This window comes from Epinephelus fuscoguttatus, linkage group LG9, assembly GCF_011397635.1.
Source record: "Epinephelus fuscoguttatus linkage group LG9, E.fuscoguttatus.final_Chr_v1".
Classification (NCBI taxonomy): Eukaryota; Metazoa; Chordata; class Actinopteri; order Perciformes; family Serranidae; genus Epinephelus; species Epinephelus fuscoguttatus.
Window position 1 is genome coordinate 22,735,498 of NC_064760.1, and position 25,493 is coordinate 22,760,990.

The 25,493-nt window shown below is 41.0% G+C and overlaps 3 protein-coding genes across 4 annotated transcripts; 1 reads left to right on the top strand and 2 right to left on the bottom strand.

Annotated features, from left to right (window-relative positions):
* si:dkey-6i22.5 (polyamine-modulated factor 1) lies at positions 1–3,960 on the bottom strand. Its single transcript, XM_049585778.1, has 5 exons — positions 3,439–3,960; positions 1,927–2,032; positions 1,666–1,766; positions 1,007–1,202; positions 1–138 (listed from the first exon to the last, which is right to left on the bottom strand). Exons 1-5 carry the CDS (start codon positions 3,663–3,665, stop codon positions 73–75), a joined length of 696 nt encoding a protein of 231 aa, XP_049441735.1. The 5' UTR covers positions 3,666–3,960; the 3' UTR covers positions 1–72.
* On the top strand, positions 3,824–8,366 carry tmx2a (thioredoxin-related transmembrane protein 2a). Its single transcript, XM_049585774.1, has 8 exons — positions 3,824–4,035; positions 4,162–4,222; positions 4,770–4,883; positions 5,505–5,581; positions 5,840–5,946; positions 6,625–6,690; positions 6,779–6,908; positions 6,994–8,366. Exons 1-8 carry the CDS (start codon positions 3,847–3,849, stop codon positions 7,171–7,173), a joined length of 924 nt encoding a protein of 307 aa, XP_049441731.1. The 5' UTR covers positions 3,824–3,846; the 3' UTR covers positions 7,174–8,366.
* Positions 8,362–23,137, bottom strand: zdhhc5b (zinc finger DHHC-type palmitoyltransferase 5b). 2 transcript variants are annotated; one of them, XM_049585759.1, is made up of 13 exons: positions 23,020–23,137; positions 18,903–20,368; positions 18,210–18,331; positions 17,006–17,163; positions 16,233–16,405; positions 16,004–16,106; positions 15,789–15,880; positions 15,401–15,533; positions 13,339–13,447; positions 13,006–13,112; positions 11,207–12,141; positions 11,088–11,111; positions 8,362–10,697 (listed from the first exon to the last, which is right to left on the bottom strand). In XM_049585759.1, the coding sequence occupies exons 2-12, from the start codon at positions 19,049–19,051 to the stop codon at positions 11,093–11,095; spliced, it is 2,100 nt and encodes a 699-aa protein (XP_049441716.1). In that variant the 5' UTR covers positions 19,052–20,368; positions 23,020–23,137; the 3' UTR covers positions 8,362–10,697; positions 11,088–11,092. The 2 variants fall into 2 exon arrangements, with proteins under 2 accessions (XP_049441716.1, XP_049441715.1); XM_049585758.1 differs by lacking the exon at positions 11,088–11,111.
* Positions 23,138–25,493: the final 2,356 nt, after the last annotated feature.

The following is a 25,493-nucleotide window of genomic DNA, read 5'->3' on the forward strand; positions in this document are numbered from 1 at the left end:
CACACGTTGGATACAAAATCAATATGTACAGTTAAGTTAGTGGATATATCTCCAGGACAAATAATTTGAAGATCACACATCAAGGACATCGACAGGGCAGAGAGAAGATGCCAGCCTTTCGAACTCTATGACAGATGCCTAAAAGTATGTGAGAGAGAGAGGAAAAAAGCATACAAAACTGTTAACACTCAAGGCAAACTTCTATTTTATATTTCTACTTATGTCAAAGTGCACCAGGATATTGTGTCCATCAGCAACAGCTGTCAGACAGTGGCCTCCTTCAAACTGTACTAATGCAGATACCATGCTTTTTCTTCTTTATTTTTTTTAAATTAAGAAACATCACATCCATTTACAATATATTACAGGTTCAGTCAGTGTCTAAGATTTAGGGGGATTTAGTGACATCTAGCAGTGAGTATTGCAGACTGCAACCAGCTGAAACTTCTACTGGTTGAAATTTCTTCAGTGTTTATTGCTCAGGAGGTTTTTACGGGGACCTGCATTATCTGCAGAGATCACCTCCTCTCCAAAACAAACAGATTAGGTGATTAAAACCAGTAAAAACATTAAATAAAGCATTTTAACATTTGAAATTAGTGTTTTTCCAGTGCTAATTGGCATGTCAGAGACGGTTGGCTCATTCACCACATGTTAGTGTGGGCTCACCATTTTTCTAATTCAGGCATTCTGGAGTTTTTTTTTTTTTTTTTTTAACCAGGAGCCAAATTATACATATGCATATATCCCCTTAAATCCCACACACTGGGCCTTTAAAGTTACTTAACTGGGCAGTAAAATGCATATTTTGACAAATATGGTTCAGTCACGCAGCTATTACATAATTTATGAGACTTCTAATGTCATAAGTACATTTTAAAATAAAGACTCAAGCATTACTTACACATTACCCCTTTTGCGAATATAAAAATAATTATTTCGAATATGATTTTTTTTAATGTTATTCTGTGCAGCTCTAATGTCTTAGAGTGTCTGTTTCTCTCACCTTCCACTCATCAACGGCGGCAGAAATACGATGTTCAGTCTGAGCAACACTCTCTCTACCAGCCTGAACCTTCTGTGCCAGAGCAGCATTCTCTGCTTGAATCTTTTTCAGCTCCTGTCGCATGTAGGCCTCCTGCTTTTGATAGTATGGCATCAAAAAGCTGCAAAAGTCCTGCTCAGGAACCCCACTCGGCCGCCTAACGGAACAATAGAGAGGGTTAAGGATGAAAATGTTTTATACTGTAATCATGTAGCAAAATGGAAATATTACAGTGGCGATGCATGGTGCAATAAAGGAATGCAATACACCTGTATTACAAGTCCAATAGTGAGACAGTGTATACAAAAATGTTCCATATTGATTAACACAACAATACTGGGGCAAATCATTGATATACTGTTCCTCAAGATCTGCCGACAGCATTGCCCTGTGTCCATCTTTGTGTATCTACGTTGAAGAATGGTGGGAATTCACTCTTTAAATATTTTTTAGTTAAATATCTGAGCAACAACAGTTTCCATTCAACACAATTTCATTCCTCAAATGAGACATGGTTGGAGTAAGTTATTTTTTATGCCAAAATTAACTTACTGCTTATTACTTGCTCTTTGTTATAAATAATAATAATTTACAGAGAAGAAGAAATTGTATTAACTGACCATGCAGGGTCTGCACTGTTTTTGGCAGCACGTTCCAGTTTGTCCAGCTCATTCAGTTTTAACTCTAACCGGCCTTCTTCAATCAATCTGCTGATGTCCTCCTTTACATACACAGACACAAGCATTAATGTGAACAGGTAAAAATAGAAGGAGGTAGACAAGTAAATACTGCATTCACATATATGATACAAACAACAAGGGAGTAGAGCTTCCATTTGTTGTTTGTTTTCATATGTAGTATTAATATGCTATGCTGCACACCTGTATAGTCCTCTGCAACTCCTCAATGAACTGCTTGTGAATGCTCACGATCTTCTCAGGGTTTTTCTTGTACAGCGGACCATAGGTGCTGGCGAATCTGTTAAAACTGTAAAAGAAAGCCGTGTCAATCAAACGTAAAGCAACGTGTGGCTTTTCCCAATACACCATGGTTTTTCTCAGTTCTCTGAACTTCAACTGAAATGATTAGTTGGTTTAACCTGTAAGTTGATCAACAGAAAAATTATTGATAACAACAGATTTGCTTAAGGAGTACTTGTGAGGTCATTTATCAAAAGAAAATGCCAAATATTTACTGTTTACCACCTCTTAAATATGAGAATTTTCTGCTTTTCTTTGTTATATTATATAAGTCAAACATATTTGGGTGCTTGACTGTTAGCTGGCCAAAAGAAGTACCATTATGGTGTCCTTGTTCTCTTGGACTCTGGGCATGTTTCACTTTTTCCTTTGTTTTTTTTACTTCTCATAAACTAAAATCTATCTATTAATCTATTAAAACAAACAAACAAACAAACACAAACAAACATAAAAATGAAAACAACAAATATGAAAATAATCCTTTGTGGCAGCCCAAGACAAACTATTGTGTTTTATGAAAAGAAATCATTATTGTAAAAAAATAAGGCAGTTATCATTAGGTCGTTATCTCTAAAAAAATACAGTCCTACTTCTTTTCAGTAATTCATGTTAACGGTAAACAACATTTACATTAGGTCTTCTTTGGGCACTTCCTATGGCAGACGTGTCAATGAATGCTGCACAATAAGCATCATTTACAATACTCAGATCCCAATCCTTCACACCAGCTGTGACCACAGAACCACACACTGCTTTTGTAGCTTATCTCCATTTCATGTTTCCTTGTTTGAATCTTGAGTTCAGAACTTTTTTAAGGGGAACACCACCAAAATTAAAAATTCCAGTATGTTATTTCTTTGGGCTAGGGATGTTCAATCAATATATGTAAACATGAATTACTCTCTCTCAAAGCCAGAATCCAAGTCTCAACTTATGATGTCATCAGGTATAAAGTCAGGAGCTTTTCCTTTTTAGATCCAAATGATTTTGAAGTAGTGCTTTAATTCTGAAACAGAAAATTTACCCATATACACAAAATATTTCCCTGGTTGCTCTCAAAACATATTTCCCAATTCACTGACTATGGAGAAGCTTCAGACTTTATACTTGATGTCATCATACAATTGAGTTTTAGCACTCTAGTTTCTGAATTTGGGAGAGAGTTGTTCATGTTTACTCATATTTTTGGCCTGTCTTAGACCATAGGAATAATGTATGAATCTTTAAAAATGGGCGTAGCTGCCTGCAGCTCATCACAATTTCAGCTTCTGGTGCGACTTCAGTATCATCACATTGTCATTTACAGTAATGAGGGTCTATAACACGTGAGCTACAAATCTGAACAACTGCATACACGGCTTTAACTGTCGTTTTTGCAACGGATTTCCACCATTATCAGAAAGGATATATTACCTGGCAGTTTCGATGAGCTTCTCCAGGCTCTTCTGCATCACTTTGTCGAACAACTTCAGTCTGTTAAACCGAGCTTCCGTGTCCTCGGACGGCTTACACACGGATCCAGTGTTTGACACCTGTGAGGAAACTTCTCCTGTAGCGTCATTTACCTGGTTTTCAGTTGAGTCTTTAACGCATGTGTTATCTACAGCCTCCTTTTGTGTTGCTACTTTGCTTTCCTCCATTTCTCAGCGTCTTCTGTTTACGTTTTGCAGTACCCGCCAAATCTACGGCGAGCCGCAGCACCCATAACACATCATATCCGCGTTGTTTGGCGCATGCGCAGCTGGAACCAGTCGTCCAATCAGTTAGTCCAGCTGTCATTCCTCCTCAAACCTCTCGAGGTTGACAGTTGTCTCCGTCAGCATGGGACTCATCACAGGACTCTTTGCTTTCTTGTACCACTTACCGCAGATTTACAAATGGCTGCTGAAGCCGTATTATATCACCTCGGTCCTCATGACCGTCGCCTTCCTGCTGGTCCGAAAGGCTCCCGGTTTGTGCGAGCACCTGGCGACCCAGCGGGAGGACGGCAACTCCTGCGACTTTGACTGGGTGAGCATGGTGGGGGTAGTGTTGCGTTGCTGCCTGCTAAATATGGTGGGGTCAAATTAGCTGCTGTTAGCGAATTTAATCACTCATTACAAAGTTGTTTTATGTTTTATCTTTTTGTTTTTGTAGAGAGAGGTGGAGATTCTCATGTTCCTCAGTGCAATAGTGATGATGAAGAACAGGAGAGCAAGTAAGTACACACACACACACACACACACACACACACACACACACACTTGTATATATGTAAACCAACTGATGTCATAATATTGTAAGTGCTTGTTTACACTGTAAACACTTCACATAATCAGAAATGGCCTGTATAAGCAGGTGATGCTCAATTTAGGAGCAGGGAACCACCAGGATATATAGAGAAATATGGCAAATCTATCTTCTATTTAACCTTAATATTTAACATGAACTGTAGACATGTAACTTAGTTCAACTTTGTCTCTAACAAGGACAAGATATCTGTATCCTGACTGTTAAACTTCAACCAAACAGGTATTTGCGACCTAATGAGTAACTGTTTTAAATCCTTAACCTGAGACCTAATGAGAAGCCCTGCAGCAGGCCACATCCAGGAAGTACTTTACTAAAAACTTTGCTTTGTTGTGTAAACATTACAGTGGTAGTGTAATCTTGCCATCCTGTGACCTTGTATCAACAGCGTCAAGGTCTTTCCTGTGCTGCGTTCATTGTTTTCCCCCCATCTTCTTTTTCTCTCTGTTTCTCAGTCACACTGGAGCAGCACATGGGCAACTTGTTCCTGTTCAGTAAAGTGGCCAACGTCATCCTCTTCTTCAGGCTGGACATTCGGCTCGGCATCCTTTACCTCGCATTGTGTGTTGGTTAGTGACCTTCGTTATAACCCTTGTCACAAATACCTGTCCTCTCGCAATGGAATTTGACTCATGGGAAGGTCCATTATGGAACACTGTCTTTCATCAAGAAGGTCACATTACATTGCTGTTACTTTAGCCCATCACCTCCACCTCAAAGTGGTGCAATTAAAATGTGCCTTTTCATGTTAAGCAACACCATCATAGATGAAGGGTAATTGTTGCACAGAGACAGATCCATATCACATGGTCTTGAAGTCAGTTTTATTCGTAGGTGAAAGCCAAAACTTATCAAGTAAATGGTATTTGCAGTATCAAATAGAGGAATGTTAAGGTTTTATTTTATAAATGTGTATTCATTTTAGCAATGTTAGTGAAGGTGGTGCTTATTTCAGACAAATTACACATTAAAACATTGCAGGAAACCCTCTAAACAGATGCCTTTAATACGAAGGATTTGGGGTTCGTGAGGGAATAGTACTATGAAGCTGGTTCATATGTTTTATGTGACATATTTAGAGTAGTTTCTTCATCATCCAACTAAATAACAAAATACTCAATCCATACGTATTTTATATACAGCCTCGTAATACCTACACTTATCAGTGTTTATCTATGCCTTGTCTCCAGCGTTTGTCATGACCTGTAAGCCACCACTCTACATGGGCCCCGAGTACATAAAGTACTTCAGCGACAAGACCATAGATGTGAGTGTTACCCCACAGACTATGCTGAATTGCAGTTGTTTGAATGCTTGTAAATTCCTTTATGATGAAAGACAGCCATTTGGATGTACAGACCTAGTATGATAGCAATATGTCAATTAATATTGTATTACATAAATTAAATGTCATACATTTGATATTGAAATAGTCAAATATTTTGATCTTCCTAAATGGTGATGCCCCGGTCCTGGAGGTAGATCTACACCCTTGTAATCTAAATTTCTGTTATTGACTCATTAGGAGGAGCTGCAGAGTAACAGTCGTATCACCTGGATTGTTGAATTCTACGCCAACTGGTCCTCTGAGTGCCAGTCCTTCGCTCCCGTCTTTGCTGACCTTTCACTCAAGTAAGAGATAAGTAAAAATAGACTCTCCAGTACGCAAGATACTGAGGCCTACACGGTCTCAGTCAGGCTTTCCTCTGGCCCTCAAGCAAGTTAATTAGTCACTTATGGTAAAAACAGATGAGCTGTGTTAAGGAAAAAATACTAAACAAATACATACTTTTGACTATAACCACACAAATCACCACTCACATTTTTACTTAAATAAGCAACCGTGATATTTGTTTATTTTGTAGCAATGCATTTTATAAAGGCTATAATAGTATTTTAATAGTTCAGTAATAATTCATTCTAAAATCATGGTCTTTGATATGAAATATAAATATAAATATAAATATAATTATATTTATTTGATACCAGCTGCAGACACTGCTGAATGTAGGTTAGACAGACACAACAAGACTTCTGCTGTGTGTTTTGTTTTGGCTTATTAACCTTCCGTATTTGATGCTGTGTTTCTGTCCAGATATGACATTTTTTAAGTTAGATTTTGATCAAAATGAGCTGTAAATTAATTTTAAGATGCACTGAATGTTTTCTTCAGTACTACCAATCACATGGTTAGGTTAACTGCTACATTTAAGCCCTCAAATGTCAAATGCCCTCCCAAAAAAACCCTACATGTTAGGCATTTGTCCAAGACTGGCCTAAATGTCTTGTTTGTCTCTTTGCATATCATAGGTACAACTGTGCTGGACTCAGGTTTGGGAAGGTGGACATTGGACGCTATGGAGAGGTTTCAGAGAGGTCAGTCATTTTCTCTGCACTCATCTTTAATGTTGCAACATTAATTTTAGCACAGGTGTTGACCGTCCCATGAATTGTCTTTGAACAGGTACAAGGTGAGTACCTCTCCTCTGGCTAAGCAGCTGCCCACACTGGTGCTTTTCCAAGGAGGGCGCGAACTTATGAGACGTCCGATGGTGGACAATAAAGGCAGAGCAGTGACTTGGACCTTCAATGACGTAAGTCTTGTCTGTAACCGACACACAGAGCACATTCTGTCACATTCACACACAGATGCTAACATGTGGCCTATTTCGTCCCCAGGAGAACATTATCCGAGAGTTTAACCTCAACGAGCTCTTCCAAAAATACAAGAAGCTGAACAAAAGCCGTGCTTTGAAAGAAGGGGAGCAGAACGACACTCAGCCAGAAGAGGGCAGTGACGAGCTTGAGCCTGAAACCAACAACCCGGAGCAGCCCACAGAGAGCAAGAAAGACCAGTGAAGTTGAGAGGATGATTCAGGGTTGATGCTAGAATGGATGGTCTGAGGGATGGGGGAAGGACCGTCAGAATTGATTTTGACTGCAGACACAAAGCTTTTTCTAACGTCATTGCATCTCAGCAATAAGCGTTGAGTCCACAGCTCCACATCCAGGGGTATATGGACTCTGATGGAAAGCTGACAGAGGGCTCACCACAGTCGGTACAGACCTCGCCAACTTCCCGCTCTCTCTCTGGTTCTCTGGCATAAGAGCAGATCAGGGTGGGTCAGTGGGGCCTGCCGGAGGCTGCTTAGGGGCTGTGGGATAGAGCCAGGCAACTGAGAGTCAAGCCAGGGGTCTGTGCGCACACCAGGTGCCCATTGCTTGCTGTCCTCCAGTGTCCATGCACCCCTGGATATGGAGCCTCCAACACGCTTTCCTCTTCAGCCCCAGTAAAGCCTCCAGCGAGCCCCAGTGATCTAGGCTGTGCTCTGCTCCTCCACCAGAGAACCAGAGGGAGAGCAGGGGATCAGCAGAATCCATGTCCAGGCCCGTTAGCCCGCTGTTAGCGTTCCTCAACTGTCCATAGACCCCTGGATGTGGAGCAGTCTTTGTCATTTGTGTTTTTTCAATTTTCTTTGCAAGGATTTTGTGCCCCTGCTCTCTGAATGTTTGTTCACTATGACCAGACAAACAACGTTCTTTGTGTTCTAGCCAATCACAGCACAGTATGGCGGGACTTGTCCCTCCAGACCACCCATTCTGGCATCAGTCCTGATTCAGAGAGGGGCCGCAAGTCTTTATTTTCTTCTGACATTGCCATACCTTACATTATTGCAAAACATTATGGAATGAAAAGAGGAAAATGGGTTTGACACTACTAGATGTCATCTCTACACTATGTCTTTACTGTGGCGAATAAATACCCAAAAAAGCTAGACCACATTTCCCTGGTCTGAGTGGGTATGATGCTGTATGGTGTGGACGCAGCTATGCACAAGCTAAGCGATGACTTGGGGACATTTTATTACATTTATTAAGTTATTTGAGGGGGAAAAATGCCTTTTTTTGTAATGATTGTTTTTCAGCCGTATCTCATCACTGCATGTAAACCTTTGCTGCCTGTATTTTGTGTTTACTGATGTCTCATGTTTCAAAACCAAAGTGAAGCTGAAATTAAAAGTGTGACAAGTAAAGATTCACAACACATTGAATTTTTCATCAGTTTGACCTTTTTATTCTGAGAAGACATCTTTTTAAAAACTCTTTATAAGGCCATTTTGGAAATGTTTTTAATGTACTCGTTACAGATATTTGTGAAACTCGTTCCATTCATCACAGCCCACAATAGCGATATTTTATCTCACATAGAAGTATACTCACTGTACTCACATAGTTTCAAATTGTTCAGCGGCCATCATCCTTGGCCAGAAAGGAGGAAAAGTAACACAGGTTCTCTTTATCTCTGTACGACGGCTGCCCGTGCCATTAGTGATGCTTCTTTTCTTGTTGCCACCCACACATCAACCAGGTGGGCTTTTGACAATATTCTCACAAGTACGCACGCCAGTGAAGCATTCAGCACGACAAACAAAAGTCACATGCACACCGAAGACATAGCCTGGGAGGGTTGAAAATTCGTAACACGGTCTCTTGGGTTGAACGATGATACTTGTGTGCTTCAAGCGTGTACTTCTCCCCCAAAGACGTGCTACATTCAGCCAGCTTTGACATTCTACTGCTAACACCGCTGTAGGTCTCGACAGAAAAAAAATAAAATAAATAAAACCTTAACCGTAATGCCCGATCGTCAAACACCCATACACACATCCCTTCGTCTAATTATTTTTTTCTTATCATGGCTGTGAGTAAAAAAAATAACTGTACCTTTTACAGAAGTTTTGAAAAAACAAGCAAGTCAATCAAAAAAATCTAATCTGCCTCATATTTTTTTTTTCCTCAGTAAAGTGTAAAAAAATGTGAACCAATAGAAAAAATAAAAATGTGCATGCTTTACTATGAATGGTCTCAAGGCAAAAAAATCAACACAGTCTCCAATACAAACCAGTCCCTGCTTGAAATTCTATTCAGTGGCATATCACATTTACAATTTCATTTATAAAGTTTTTTTTTTTTCATAAAAAATATTCATACTTTCTCATCTTTTCTCAAAAAAAAAAAAGAAAAAAAAAAAAAGAAAAAAATCAAACTGGTGGAGACTGGTTTGAAATGGTGCCCAAAACTACAAGGTTGTCTTGTCTGGTGAAATAAATAAGCCCTTCCCTCGCTGCCCCTATTTGGCTGGCCGTCTGTTAAAGGTTTAAGGTCCTGCTAGCATTTTGACTGATTGACAGACAAAAACATTACAGAAAAAAAAAGAAAAGAAAAATAAACACCAAAAAGACATAGGATGATCTTAAAGCTACTAACAGATTTTGCATAATGTCTCTAGCATAAACATTACAAGCGTACATTCCACAAAGATACTTGTGCTGCAATCGTGATTCAGAATTTCTTTGTGGCTTTCCAAAAAAAAAAAAAGAAAAAGAAAAAAAGAAAAAAGAAAAAATTAAGCTCAATTATTTGCCACTTCAGCTTTCCACCAAACGATCGTCTTTCTCTTTGGACGATGAAAATTCCAGCAAGAGCTCATGAGTGGCTGATGCAGCCATTAAATACAAACAGACAACTGATTTGAAATCGCTTTCATGAATAATATTACACACAGTTCATCTTCCAACCTCATCCATAATCATCTCCAATACCTGACAAGTTGACCCAATAATAATAATCTGTAAGATTTTATACATTTATATAAAACAATATTTTAAAAAAAAAAAAAAAAAAAAGATTTATAAAACTAAAATGATACTGTGTTTATAGGTTGGACTCTCCATGACTCTTATCGATAAACAGGTTGTGTGGTCCGTTCAGACAGTGGAGAAGACGTTTCTATTGGTCAGTCCAAAATCCTCCCTCTTAAAATTCCACTGGATAAAGGCCATTCTCTCCTTAAGTGTCGGACACGGTGGTCAATACTCTGTGTGCTAATGTACCAAATAAAACAGCAAATCATTGAATAGCTATGCATGTTCTATAGACATATCTGTACCCAGCCGTGATGATACAGTCACATCAGTCTATGGCTCACAAAGTGGCGAAATGGAGACAACTTGATCCTGTGAAAAAAAAATGAACCAGTGTCCCCTTTTACTCTTTGTTCAACTTTGAAAGGCGAGCAGAGGAGAGTGGCCAGTGGCGTTACAAACATAACAAAGTGAGTACCAGACAGGCCTGCTCCTTTAGTCCTTTGCAGTGGAAAACAGTCATTTTTCAGGAGCCTGCAGGCGTGAATAATGTCCAGCTCAGGTGAGGAGAGGAAGTAGTCCGATGACTTTTTCCCCCTTCCTTGTGATAGACCGTGAAGGATGTCCATCACTCAAACCGATATCTCGTAAGTGGTCCCTCCGACGCCTGTCACCTTCTTCACTCCGCCCCCTGGTTTGGATATGGTGTGATTGGCCAAGACTGGGCGAGAGGTGGATCTGGTTGGACAGCCATCAGGAAGGGGATGGGAGGGGAGGAGTGAGGGAGCAGAGTAGGGGTGAGGACATAGGATACATGAATGTGGAGGTGAGTGGTTCTACTTCAAAAATAACAACAAACAAACAAAAACAGCAACATGTTTCTCTGCCAGTGATCTTGTAAGGCATTTGGTAACTATACTTGGTGAGTAAGAAAAAAGACAAGGACAGAAAAGGCTACAGGACAGAAGTAAATAGCAGCTTGGTTAGACATGCTTTCACAGAGCTAAACACATAGTAGCATGCTTGTGACACTAATCCACACAGACCACCAACTGAAACAATAAAACTTCCAACACTAAACGCTAAACAAGCAAAGACTGTAAACCATGGAGGAAAAGGAAGACTCACACAGATCAGGGAGGAAGAGGAGGGCTGACACAAACCAGGGAGGAAGAAGAAGAGAATTAGGAGGGAAAGGAAGAGGAAGAGTAGCAGGCTGACAGATCTGGCGACGGATCACTACTCACTGTGGAGCCTGTTGCCCTCCTCCGGCTCCTCCCCCTCCCAGCACAGTGCCTCCTCCTGCGGGCCGAGGCTTGTGCTGAGGCCCTGCCTCCCCAATGTAAGACTGGGACTTGCCGAGGGAGAGGCCGCGAGGTGGCGGGGAGACAGGGGGCTCTAGTGAGCGAGCCCCGGGGGAAGAGGATGAGGAGGAGAGGTTACGAGGGGCTCGGGAAGAGGAGTCCTGGTTATGCTGCAGCAGGTGCTGGATCTCAGGAGGCCCAGAGGAGGAAGGAGGGGGTGGGCTGACGGCACGAAGGTAGGCCCTGTGGGGGGAGGAGAAAGTGGCAGAGCCCTGGAGCAGCTGCCCCTCCCTCTGCTGGGCGATCTGAGCTGAGAGGAAGGGCGACGTGTAGCCCTGCAGCGGGCTACTGGGTGACACCACCTCATGCTGGCCTGTTACAGTTGCTGGGGGAAACGGAGCACGAGGCTTCTGCGGTGACAGCTCATGAGCAGCTGACTCGAACTCTGGGCTCTCGGATGGTGTCAGAAGGCTGTCATAGGACAGGCTGCCATTCCGAGGCGTTTGATTGGCCAGGCTTTTGTAGCTGGTGTCTGTGGTGCCCTCTGATTGGAGCGTGGCCAGCGGGTTATGTGCCGTGTGCGCTGAGCGCAGACTGGAGGAGCGAGAGCCGCCAGTGGACAGAACCAGAGAGGATGGGTAGGAGGTGTAGGAGCGCCCAGTCAGAGAGTAACCTGACATGCCCCCTGTCATCATCCCAGCAGTCCCGCCAGGGCCTCCGGGGCCCTCACCCCTCTCCCCTCCCCCTCTGCGCGCCCCTACACCTCCCCCCACTACTGTGGTCCCGTCCAGGCTGCTCGGCTCCGAGCGGTAGCTAGGCTGACGGCTGGACTGGAGGATGGAGGGAGATGGAGAGTCAAGACTCTCCCCACGGATCATCTGAGAGGAGAAACAGGCAGAAGGTAGAGAGGGGGAGGAAAAGTGTGATGAAGATGAAGGCAGGAGTGAAGAGGGGGAAGAGAGATGAAAATCACCATGTTACCTCGGGAACAGATAACATAGCACCAAATAACAACCATTTCTCTACAGATTCTAACAGAAATAAAGAGTGGTGGGGAGAAACTGGATGCTTGACCGGTGCTCTACTCCATCATCACACTACTGGATTGGAAACATTGACTGGCTTCAACAAGCACTGACACTGCATGTCAAAGACTGTGTGTATCAACATATAAATGGAATTACAAATACATACGGTACATGAACTACACATTCCAGTCAATGCAGTCTCAGGGGAAAGGATAGATCCACTCAAACACACAGAGACAGCCAAAGGGATACACACAGATGACACTAGCTGAAACTTACTGATCAACCGATGGCCACTGAATGATCAATTCAAAGTAAAAAACAAAAAAAGAGGGGCATGGTATTAACCACAAAGGAAATTAGAAGGGTGAGGGCATATCAGCCACCAGACTATCTGTTATAACAATCTGTATGTGTTCTGTTCTCTTCACTTTTGTGTGCAATAAGCTTAACCACATCCCTTTTTGTCTTATAAATGCTAAAACAAGTTTGCTATGTGATAATCAACAAGGTTGTGTGTATTTAAAAGAACATATTTATAGTTACATCAGTCTTACATTTGTCTGTGTTTCCAATCAGGCAAAGATATGTGGTTAACTTCACTCTCAGGTGATTGTTTCTTCAATTCTCTTAATATACAGTATCTACACAATGCTAAGTGATTAGTTCATACCCAATGCCTTGAAGTCTGTGAAAGAGTGTACTGACACGTACCTTGTTGGGGTGTGTGAGGGCAGTGTGGTTCCTTCCTGGGCTGTTGTAGGCTGGTCTGTACTTGTACATTGACGGTGTAGGTGGAGCTTCAGTCAACAGGCTGCTCTCTGAGTGGCAAGAAACCGAAAGTGACATTTGAAAAAGGGTGTGGTTGTGATTAGAAAACAAACAGTCATCTGCTCACATAAGAGGGAAAACACTTGAAGTACCAAGGCTGGACTTGATGGCCAACAGTCAGATGTTGACATGTCAGGTGACATACCTGCAACTACACGGGTTCACATACAGTATGTATTGTGTGTGTGTGTGTGTGTGTGTGTGTGTGTGTCTCACCCTCTGTGTCAGCACGGGGCAGGCCAGGGTAACGAAGCTCCGGCTTTGGAGGAGGTGGAGGCTCTGCATCAGCTGACTGGCTCTCCATCTGATCTAGACTGCTCTTGGACTGGAGAGGACACACAGAGAAGTCATGTAAGCAGACACACAGTATCAGGCTGTGTTCAGACTCACAGGACTGAATTAAAAACACACTCAGTAAAATAAATGATGAAACTGCATGACACAGAGGGCTACAGCAAAAAGAAAAATCCAAAATCCAAAGGGCTGTCTACCAAAAAGTTGAACTCAAAGTTTGCTGCAAAACCATCTGCCAACACAAAATGCATTGGACAATCAATGATCGCACGGTTGTTGCCATAACAACATTTCTGAGGTATAAAGTCCTGTTTCATGAACCATTGTTCAAGGTTTTGGCATCTGATAAACTTTCAAACTCACTTATGTACTCAAACTATTTTTAGTCTCACCACCCACTGAGGCAGCTGCTAACACATGGACTTCATCATCCACATGGAGAGAGATGTATTATTTCGTCTACATTAACTATCCTTTGCAGGACTATAAAAGCACTGGTATTCACGCCAGCAGTTGCAACATACATTAACTGACTGTTCAAAGTCAGTCACATTTTCTGTGTTGCTCCTCACCTTAAAGAAAACCAAAGAATGCTGCGCAGTGTTAAGCACTCACCTTGACTTATTTTTGTCTGTATAGAGTTTTGCGTGATGAGGGTTTGCAGACAAAAATACTGCATTTATAAAGTGAGTTCAAGTGATAGAAAGTGAGTGGGACTCTTTGGTTTTCTTTCCAAGGGTGGAGTTTTTAATCCTACGCGCCTGTCACTGAGGCTTGATGGTGTGAGAGGTTTTTTTTGAATTACGACCTGGTAATTTTTTTTTGCATGAAAATTACTTTTACTATATATAAATAGTAGGGCAGCGCAATATTAGTAAATTATGCAATACACAATAAAGTTGGATATCATGATGATAATATTGCCTGCAATAAATACATATTAAGGTGTACTCAGTTCTGCCTTTCTGCTGTTTTCAGTGCACTTTTAAAATACAACACATGATTGTTGAATTAAAAAAATAAAGGGAAATTATTTCTTCTGTATTCTTCATTTAACAAACTGAACATTGAACCGAACATAAAAGGCACCAAAAAATGACAGCTATATGTTAAAATGCAGTTTTCTACTGATACTCTTTCAAATAACTTAAACAATCTTTAAGTGCAAAATCGGAGCCTTTTTCAATGAGCTCTTTGTGCAAGTTGACATCCCAATGACCATTTAAAAAAACAAACACACAAAAAAAGACTAATGTGCAGCCCTAAAAAAAATTGAAAATAACAGCTTGTCATTAATCACACAACTATTATGATGCACAAAATTCAGATGGAGGGCAGGAAGTGATAAATCCATACACTGCTTGAATTGGAAATAGAGAAGGTATGCTCAGAAAATTTTTTACACTGTTAAAAATGCTGGTCGTGGCTAAAAACACAGAGAAGTTGTCACAGCACTGTATCCAACTTGAGGCATGTTTTACACAAAACTTTAACGTTTACATTTTAAATTACTCCTCCAGACTGCAGATGGACGTTTTTGATTCAGATCTGCTGCTGTTTGTCAGTGACTTTTTTTGTTAAACTTCTCCACTTCGTGTCCTTTTATTTCAGGACCTGAAGTGGCCTTTGTCTTTTTGAATTTGATGGAGGAGCTGTAAACAGCGCGACCATAGGTACTTGTGCAGTGTTTATGGTTTTTGCTTCCAGTGGTCTGCTCTCTGGACAGCGCGATGATGTACGACGTCATATGCAAAGAAGCTATTAGACACTGTGACTCTTTTTTTTGTAAATAAATAAAAGGGACATTCTCATTCCACTGCTACAATGTGTACAGCCAGGCATACAATCTACCAATAATTCCTGCATAACATTAAAATCATTGAGAGCCTCTGTGGAGTTTCTACATCTGAACTTCCACATGCAGACTGCTTGTTTTTGTGTGTTTGTTGGATTTGTATTTGTATTTTGATTTTGTATCGCTCACCCTGGTGCTGTGTCGGTCATTCTGGATGCCGTTGTCCAGGACCTTGGCTTCTAGCTGGGCCTCAGTGAGAGGCGGTCTGAGAAATGGTGGCTGTACATCCACTGCCTGAGGGCTCCGCCACCGGCCCATGTATCTATGAGAGGGACACACATGTACATTTCAATCCTAGTCAAAATAACACACACATTTTACACCAGCAGCTACTCACACTGAAGATGTGTGCTCAAATATTCCGTTAACAAAACAGACAAGAGAGAACAATATGAGAGCAGGCTGGAAAAGTGGAAGGGGAAAGAGAGCGACGGAAAGACAGAGGCAGTGGAAAAAGAATAATTGCGGAGCAGAGTGTTAAAGGAAGGGAGTAAACAGAGGAGTGAAGAGGACTGACCTGGGGGCCTGGGAGCTGCACAGCACATGGGAGATATTCCTTATGCAGCCGTTGGTGAAAGGGTTAACACCTCCCCGAAACTTTCCTGTCACCTACAGAAAGAGGAAAACCATGGACATTAATGATAAAAATACAGAACTGACAAATCTATCCGAACTGTCTGCGTGAATTAAACGAAGCAGGACTTGATGCGCAAAACCAGTTCTTGTACGTACCTGTTCATTTGTGGTTCTACCGCGGGCAACCAACACTATGTGGAACCCAGTCAGGCCAGCAACTGGGACAAAAAACAGACCAGCCACACACATTACAGCCATACTGGGAAGAGACGGTCAAGGAGGTTGCGACAACCAGACTAAAAATCACAATGCAATCAAATTCAAAAAGAAGGTCCCATAATTTCTCCTGTATTCTTATGACTGCAGTGTCTCAAGTGAAGGATACGTAACAGCAGAATGGGGCGTGTCCAGCTGCTGGCGGTGGTGTAGAACATAAACCAAGCCAAAGCCAAATACGTTCATGATGTGGGTGGTAAGTGACAGCAGGAAGAGGAAAAAATAGCGATAATTCCTCCGACCAATACAGTTGTTCACCCAAGGACAGTGGTGGTCAAAATCCTGAGAGAGCAGAGGGTCAGAGGACAAACATGAATGTGCGAGCACCAGTAAGGATACGACAGAGAGGAAAATGATGATGATAAGCAACAGCTATGACACCTCAACATCAAACAATGTCTACCTCCCACACTCACTCACTGAAAACTAAGAATAGGACAGATCTAGGTTGAGCTTTCAAATCACACAGGAGTTTATAAAAGTTCACTGTGAAATTAGGACTTGCTATTAAACTAAAACACACACTTCACAGACACACACACACACACACACAGGTATACATAATACAAACTCATGGAAGTGGTGTTTTCAGACTTGATGCTGCTGATATTGCGATACATTAATTTGAAATATTTTAATAATTACAACAGCGAGGATGTGTTGTGAAAGTTTAACTGACATTCAATCAAGAAGTGAAAAATATACAAGACAACCTGAGGAAAAATATTAAAACCAGCAGAAATTAGCCTAGATAATCACTCACTGTCACCCTGCTCCACCTGATTTCCCTGTGTAACTTTCACCCATGTTTGTATAACACTGAAATAAATGAATTTGTAATTGGGACTCACAATACAAGCCCATAATAACGTGCGTATGTACCTCCACACAGTTGTCGCAGACTGAACAGTGTGAGCAGCGTGGCGGGCGGTAGAAGCGGCAGGTCGAGCACCACTTCATGCGCACCTGGATCCCTTTGATCTCCACTGTCTTATAGAGCGGAGCACGGAAATCATCCTCTTTGTCCTCATCCTCCTCCGCTGAACACAAGAGACACAAACACTGAGAGTGTACCAACATCATAAAACCTGATCACATGGTCTCCCTGCATTGTGTTATTCTCGGAAAAAATATTTCAGCCAATTTCTAAAGGACTGTGGTCATTATTGAGGATTCTTTTCAGTCTTACTATTTCTGTTGTGTACTTAAAGGCATTACATGTTATAGGAGCTTTTTTTTGCTTGTAATGTGATGCATACTATTCATTCAAGATAACATGTTTTTGGCTGGACCGCAGAATACAAGGACAGCCTTATAAACACAAAATGTCTCTTAATAAGTGAGTGCTGAAATTAGGCCATTGGTTGGAGTGACTGATGACGCAAGTTTTGCCGTTTCCTCATTCACTGTGACAAAGCCGTGACACTCCATGTCACTGTCAGCACCTGCATATTTTTGTTAACTGTTAACCATTTCCTTTGGTGAAAACAAAGATTTTATTTCCTGTTATTTCACAGATAGGAAAAAATGACTTTCAAAGACAATAAAGCCCTCCAAAAATAGCATTTGAAGTCTTGTGTGTGATTTATTCTAGCTTCAAATGAGAAATTGTCTGCTTGCCACTAGGCTATTTCATGCGAGGGGAAATGTCACAGGCTAATGCTAATAGTGTTAGCATGTTGAATATGTGGGGAAAACACATCTAGTATAAGACAACTGTTTCGTCATTGAACATTGTCAGCTGTAATCTTTGTTAAATGTTGCCGTTGTTCGCAGCTTCATATGCAAAGAGGAAAAGACCGCTAATTTATGAATGTAAACTATTACTATTCATTTTAAGATGTATTTAGAATTCAAATTTTTTGCCTGGACTGCAACAGCAGGGCCGGTGCTTGTAAGTGAACGTCATGACTGATTGAATGCTGCCAACGATGTACTGGGTTTTGACCTAGTCTTGTTTTTTAATCTACAGAAAATCTGCAGAGGTGTTGTTGGAATTCTGCCGGGACAGATTCCTTGTGTGCCTGCTGATTACTAACTTTGTAGGGCAAAGACTTGCATACCAACGCTGTTCACATGTGTTTACCTCTGGGGAAGACTCCAGGGTCCATGAAAGTGGCCATACAGAAGTTGGCGAGGGTGAAGAGGAAGATCACGGCAATGTAGATGGGAATGACAGAGGACAAAGACTCTGACAACCACGGGCACCTAGACAGCATGAGAAAGGAGGGGAATAAAATTACAGCTTGACATATTTTTGCCATAACTACTAGTCCGTCAGAGTGACATATTTTTTCTTGGTTTATTTCAGACAGAAACGTCAGCAAGTAGAAGTTACACAAGCAGGCTTGAATCCCTGCACTTGCTGGCAATACATAGATGGGAGAAATGAACAAGTAGCATTGTATACTCAATCAACAACTGTGGACTGGCCTTTGAGCAAGGCAATTTACTCCCAAAGAGCTCCACTGAAGCTGTTCAGGGGCCAGAAATACAAGACTGTCATTGTAAATTGGGAGCTTACAGATGTAATTGTGAGGAACTGTGTGAATACAAGTGTTGCTGAAAAGAGGGCAATTTTGCTCAGTTAATTTTTTCTGAATAAATAAGTTAAACAATCAACAAAAGAACATATAAATCATAATGCATTGGGATATTTACACATGCCTTAAGCACAGAGGTTTTTGTACAATCATTATTAGCAGTGGCAAAACTCTGTGCATACATGTAGGCCCTCTGCACCTTGAAGTCTCTGTAAGTGTGTTTGCACGATACTTACGTGAAGCAGAAGAAGAGGGTGGTGGCTCCGACAAGGAAAGTGGTGGCTGCAGACACCGGGACATATCGGCTGGGTCGAAACGGACGGGGAGGAGCAGAAGCAGGGACACCTACTCCTCCCCCAACCCCCCCACCACTGAAGCCCGGCATCAGAGACAGAGAGAGAGGGGAGGAAGACACAGAGAGAGGTAGATATCTACCGTCTACCTACTGTAAAGTGTGCTCTATAGGTCAAAATGGCGAATATGGGGTTTGTTTGGGAGGAGGGGCCATGACTACAGACTGGAAAAGAACACACTATGCAAAGCAGCAACTGAATGAAAACATGAAGGATTCTCCGTGTCCCGACACTAAATGTCCCCTGGCACTAATATATTCCTCAAAAACAGGATATTCTTTATATAGCAATATACAGCTTTACTTGCATGTGTACAGCTTGCTGCAAATATTTAATCTGTGTGCATAATCTCGATAGAAGCTTACAAAAGCAAAACTACACAAGAGCAATGTGATACAAAAATATGTGTAGGTAATTCATAAATATTTTTGTATGGCTTTAATGTAACTGTATTTGGTGCAACAATATAAATAAATCTAATCTTACTGCTCCCTGGCACCAGTGCAACCGTTAACACTACTGTGCATGAACACAAAAGCGCTCACGACTAAAACTCAACCGAGGTTTCTCTCCATTCCTGACGCTCAGTGTTTACATTAATGCTCGTCACTGTGCTTGAGTACTGTTTATGCCTCTCAGAGAAAATGAATATAAAAAGAAAAAGACCAGAAAATTAAAAGAGGTAGTGGGTGGATAGCCAGCAGGCCGAGAGCAGAAGCACATAGAGGAGAACAGGCAGAGGATTGAGCGCAGCAGCTGCTGATGACTTCTGTGATTGTCCCGAGAGGGCTTATTTAGGCACTGGGTGGGTGGAAGAAACTGAGGATGGCGGCAGGAGGGACAGTTCCAGCGTTTCAAACTAAGTCAGCAGGGGGAAAACAACTAAACAAACAAATTCACTTTTAAGCCAGTTGCAGGAAGCTGCTCAACGTCAAACAAAGGTCCAGCTGGAATTTATTTTCAAAAAGCTGCTAAAAAATGTTTTTAAAAAAATGATGTCTAGCCTTGCCTGTACAGGTAAAATAGCTCAAATAGCCAAGCAGAGTCCCCTGGTTCTTGTGAGACCCCCGCCTTCAGTCTTTGCGTAAGTATGGGGATAAAATCAACTCATTCCAAAAAGAAGCCCTGTGTATGTCATCGAGGTGTCACCGCACTTGGCCGGGTCTGCGTGTAGAGACCTCTCCCGCCTCCAAATTCTCTGCAGATAGACCTCCTTTCCCATTCTGCATCTCTTAAACAAAGCCATGTGCATTGGTGATGTTACGTAGTCTGATGCATTTTAGTCCTTTTCCAATTTTTCCCCCGTCGTCTTTCACCCACTGGCTCTATGCATCAGCTGCTGGATGCCCCTGTAAAAAACAAAAGATATTACAATGTCATTGGGCAAACCCCAAGTAGACAAAACTAATGTTGCCAGTGATAACATTTGAAGCAAGTATTTAATTAGATTATCTGCCAGCTATTTCAATAATCAATACAAATTTCAAGCAAAAACTCCAAATATTTGATAGTTCCAGCTTCTCAGTTGTAAGGATGTGCCACTTTTCTTTGTCATACGTCACAGTAAATTACACATTATAGGTTTTTGACTGATGGTTAGATAATAACAGTGCTTTGGTCTTTAAGTAATAACTGTAATGGGTAGGGCTGGGTATTGGTGCTTAATACCTTGAAGGTATTGACCAAAAAAACCAGTGCCAAGAAGTATCAAAACGTCAAGTCAAGCCGAGTCAAACTTTATTTGTATAGCACATTTAAAAAAACAACCACTGTTGACCTAAGTGCTGATCCTTTTAGTACCCAGAGCTTGTAAAAAGAAAGACATGTGTGTGTTTTTTTCTCACAGCCATTCACCGTAAGCAAGCTTCAATTTTATGTGCATGTGATTGGCCCACTACTGCAGCTGCTATAACTTCGGACTGGGCGTTATGCAGAAAATCAAATATTACAATATTTTTTAACAAATATCTCGATATTGATATTGCAACAATATTGTAGGGTTGACTATTGGTGCTTTTACAAAATATTTACAAAGTTAGACTGTTGATGAATGATCACCAGTAATATAGATATAATGACAAATGGGCTAGAACAGTCTTGTAAGTTTAGATAATGACATCACTTTACTGTGATGCAGCCTTTAAAACCAGGAAAAGACAACACCTACAATTTTATGATATCCAAAATCCAAGACGATATCTGGTCTCATATCATAATATCGATGTGATACCAATAAATTGCCCAGCCCTACTACAACCCATATAGTCTGTGGTGTGGTGAAGTCAAGTGTGGTGTATTTGAGCCCAGTCCCCAGAAGAAAATGTTGGCATTGTACTTTACAGGAAATCACAGATATGTTGCATTTGCTGGTTTCATATGTATCATATCAAAGTTTTAAAAGTGATATAGTACATAAGTTGACTTTGTGCCATGAAAAAAAGTTGTTTTTAATGAGACACTGCTGCATTTCCAGCGGCTTTTAAAACATCAAAACTGAGTATTTTAAGCCAAAACATGATCTTTTCCTGGGCATAATGAAGTGGTTTCGTGCCTACACCTAACCACATTTAACCACAGCATTGTTGAAAAACAAAGTTTAAACATATTCACTGAATAATATCATGCAAATGTAATGCAGCTGTGTAATGTACAATGCCAACATTTATTCTGGTAATACGGTTTTGTATCTATCAGAGTTGGTAGTTAAAAGTGAATCAGATACAAGCTGTATTGGTAAGGTATTAAGGGCACTGGTATCACAGTCTTTTAGTAAGAGAATACTTGGAAATTGAATAAGTCATATATAGTTGTGGACTTACACATGATAGCAGAATGAACAACTTAATACTCGCTATAATAAGATGGATGAAACGATTCATGTATTTTTTTTTTGTTTGGCAGGAGAAGTAGAGGTGACACCCTGATTTCACAACAATCAGTCTGACTAACCAACTCTGAAGTGTCCTAAAAAGCTTGCATTACTCTGTGTGCCTGTGCATCTCTCACTATTACTCATAAACAGAGTTGTTCAACTGCCTGCTGTTGTTAAATACACAGCTGTCACCCTCGATGCCCTCAGGTAGTCAAATGAAACTCCCCCCACTTCTGGAAAGCCAAAACACCACGGGGACAACTATCTGTGACGAGCCAAGACGCCTTTGACATACGCATACTTCAGATTAATATCCCTCATCGCCGGATGAAAAAGTAGTCCGTGTGGTGTGAACACACTGAAAACGGATCTGGAGTATCAGTGTAACCTGATAGTTAGGACACACCCCTCTTTTCAACAATCATCAGTGCTAACAAATACAGAGCTGTGGCCGAGGCACAGTGTCGGTGTGCCTGTTGTTAATCATCTCATCTGCCCCACAACAAATCCCCCCGACTATAATGGATGTTAATCCTAAAATCTCCGTGTCGAGCCTGTCATGTCACCGCAACAATCTGTGGTTCGCGGAGCTAACTTACATCGTTAAGTGGCCGGTCGAGCAAATTTAACCCATGTTCCCAGCAACAGTGACACATTACCAGTGTGTCAGCTGATGCCATTTTTAATCTTCATCATTTGATTGAGTATCATGTCATATTTGGATCATACGTTGAAACAGACCAAGCGTTAAACAACAGGCCAGGGCAGTGCTAGGACTCAGTCAAAGCAACTCACGTTACCACAATGAACCTCATTAAAACACACTTCACTTTTTTAAACAGAGTATTACTATATACTATGTATTATCTCGATGTATTAGTGTTCAGTGTATTATCGACTGATTTAAACGCGATCCATACTTAGTAATCAGCTCTTACCTAGCCTCGAAAGTTTTTTGCGACACTGCTCAGTCCTTTACCACAGCTAAAAAGAGTTAGCTAACATTACCTGGCTAGCATGGAAGCTTTACACTCGCCGAGTAGCTTTCACTGGGGGCTGGTGAGATAAATGTAGTTACATTCAGCTAAACAGTCACCACGAAAAGCAGGTAAAACAAACAGGACATACCTGCTACCGAGCATGCGAGCTGTCTTGCCTGTAGGGTGTGGGTCGTTACGGTCCTCCTTGAGTTAGCCGCTAGCAAACTAGTTAGCTCGCTTGCTAGGCCGACATCGGAATCCCGGAACTAGTCCGTCGACTCTCAGGTGGGGTGAGCAGCCAATCAGAGGCCGAGCAGGTGTGGTCTCAACAAACGGCTCAAACATCCCTCTATGTATGATCATGTATTGTAGTTTTAATTTACTCTCAGAAAAAACGATCATTAGGACCTCCATACACGTTTTAATACCACATAAAGCTAAAGGAATACATCTTAAAATAATACACAAATATTACCCTGTGTACACTGTTTACATAGACTTGTTGACTCTGCTGCTATTGATCACATCACCAGGGACATCACGGGGGGGGGTGGGGGGGGTGTTGTGTTGTTGTTGTTTGAAGTGTTTTATTTCTCAGTAGTTTGCCATAACTAAATTAAAATTGGCGAAATAAATCAGTTGAAAGACTGTAATTTGTATTAATAAGTGGTGTAAGCTCTCTGAGGCCCCTCTTGCCCTTTGAGGGCACAAAGGGGTTTAATCCGTCCCCCACTAGGATTCATTCTTAATGCAGCTAGAGTCAAGTGCGTGATTGCTTGTGCTGGTGGAGCACAAATTTACACTGTCATGTTTTCTCCAAGACAGGGTTTCAAAAAAGAAAAGACAGAAAGGAAAGAAAGGGAAAGGAGCAAACTGATTTTTAAAAAAAAGAAATCAAAAGGTGTGTGAGAGAGACATGGATCAAGTGGGGGACTCACAGAGACTACTCATGCATAAGACTCAGAATTTGGTGCCACGCCCCTGCAACAGCACCACTGTCACTTTACTAGTGTTGACATAATACTAGAATTTCTCTCTTAGATATTTTGAAAAAAATCAATATTCAATACCATATTTTAATACCACAGGGGAAAGCTTTCATCAAGGGCATACGATTTACATGTTTTATTAAAAGATAAATGTAACAAAGCTATGATATGACAATGATTTATTTTTCTTGGTAAGTAGCAGAGAACACAAAACATTAACAATGAGAGGGAGTGAAAAAGCACAGCTGATACCAGCTGATATGTATTGATGCTGTGGTTAATTATCAATACATACCAATGCCCTTTGGTATGTATTGATAAGTCAATATTTTTGACAACACTACATTTTACTGTGTCATTTCCACATATTACTCATTTTGAAACAATGAGGAAGAAAACTTATTTCATAATCGTCCCTACTCTGCCCACTTCTGAAGACATATCGCTCTGCTTAAAGGAGCTTATAGAGTCAGATGTCTGGGTTGTGGGTTTTAATACTGGAAACTGTTTCCAACTGGAAAGAGATGGTTCCATCAAACTTCTGCGCCTTTTTGGAAAGTTCCACATCCATAAGTCAAGAATAATTAGTAGGTATTTTTATTGTGAAATCCATCCATCCATCCCCCTTTTTTTCTTGAGAAATACTGGATACTTTTAGGTTTATAATTATTAAGCTTTTGTCCAAAGCAAATAAGTTACAATCCACAAATCAAGGAGAGGCCAAATTCCACCTGACAAACGGATTGTATTAAATCCTGATCTGATATGAAAACTCGGTATTTCAACACAGATCAAGAGAGTCCTGATCCTGCAGATCATGATTCAGATCTGGTAATCCAATCCTGCCTTTAATCCAGATAAAGGGTATTTCAAAAGTTAAGGCAGAGATCTGGATCAATTGTATACCAAATTTCAGGATTATTTGGATCCCAACTGTAGCATTGAAAAAAATGGTAAAAAAAAAATGTCTGAGCATCTAACAGTATATGTTATTTCAATTTCTTTCTGTATGTTAAAAAAGTTGTGTCCAACTTCAACTGTTGTTGAAACAGCTGCTGTAACATTTCGAGGAATTATTAAAACAGCATGTAGGCCTTTAGAATATTTGATGATGTGAACTGGCAGGTGTTTACAGAATAAACAGCAAAGGAGCTCGTATTGTAGTGCTCCTAAACAGTGACTGTCATACTGGTCATGTCAGTTAGGATACTGCCTACAGTTTAATGTCCTTTGCCCCACTTACAGTATGTCTAAACAGACATGGTGAACACTGCAGGATGTATACAGCAGAGAAGGCAAAACACGTCCTCCCAACAGACGCAGTCATAATAAGTTTACATTGCTGGATGAGGGTTTGTGGAAATATTTTGTACAAAGTTTTTTCATCCATAAAGGAAGCCATGGAATTTTCCAACTTTTTCAGGCTTAATTAAATTGTAATTAATTACAGACAAATGTTTTCACAACCAGTCCACTAGATACTGGACATATGCACATAAATGTGAACTGCTATACGGTGCATATGAAGGATAGGAAAAGACAACCCTGGTACCCAGTGTTAATAACACAAAACACAGATGTTTTTATATCTTAAACATTTATTACTCAAGAGCAAAAAACAATGTTGATAAAA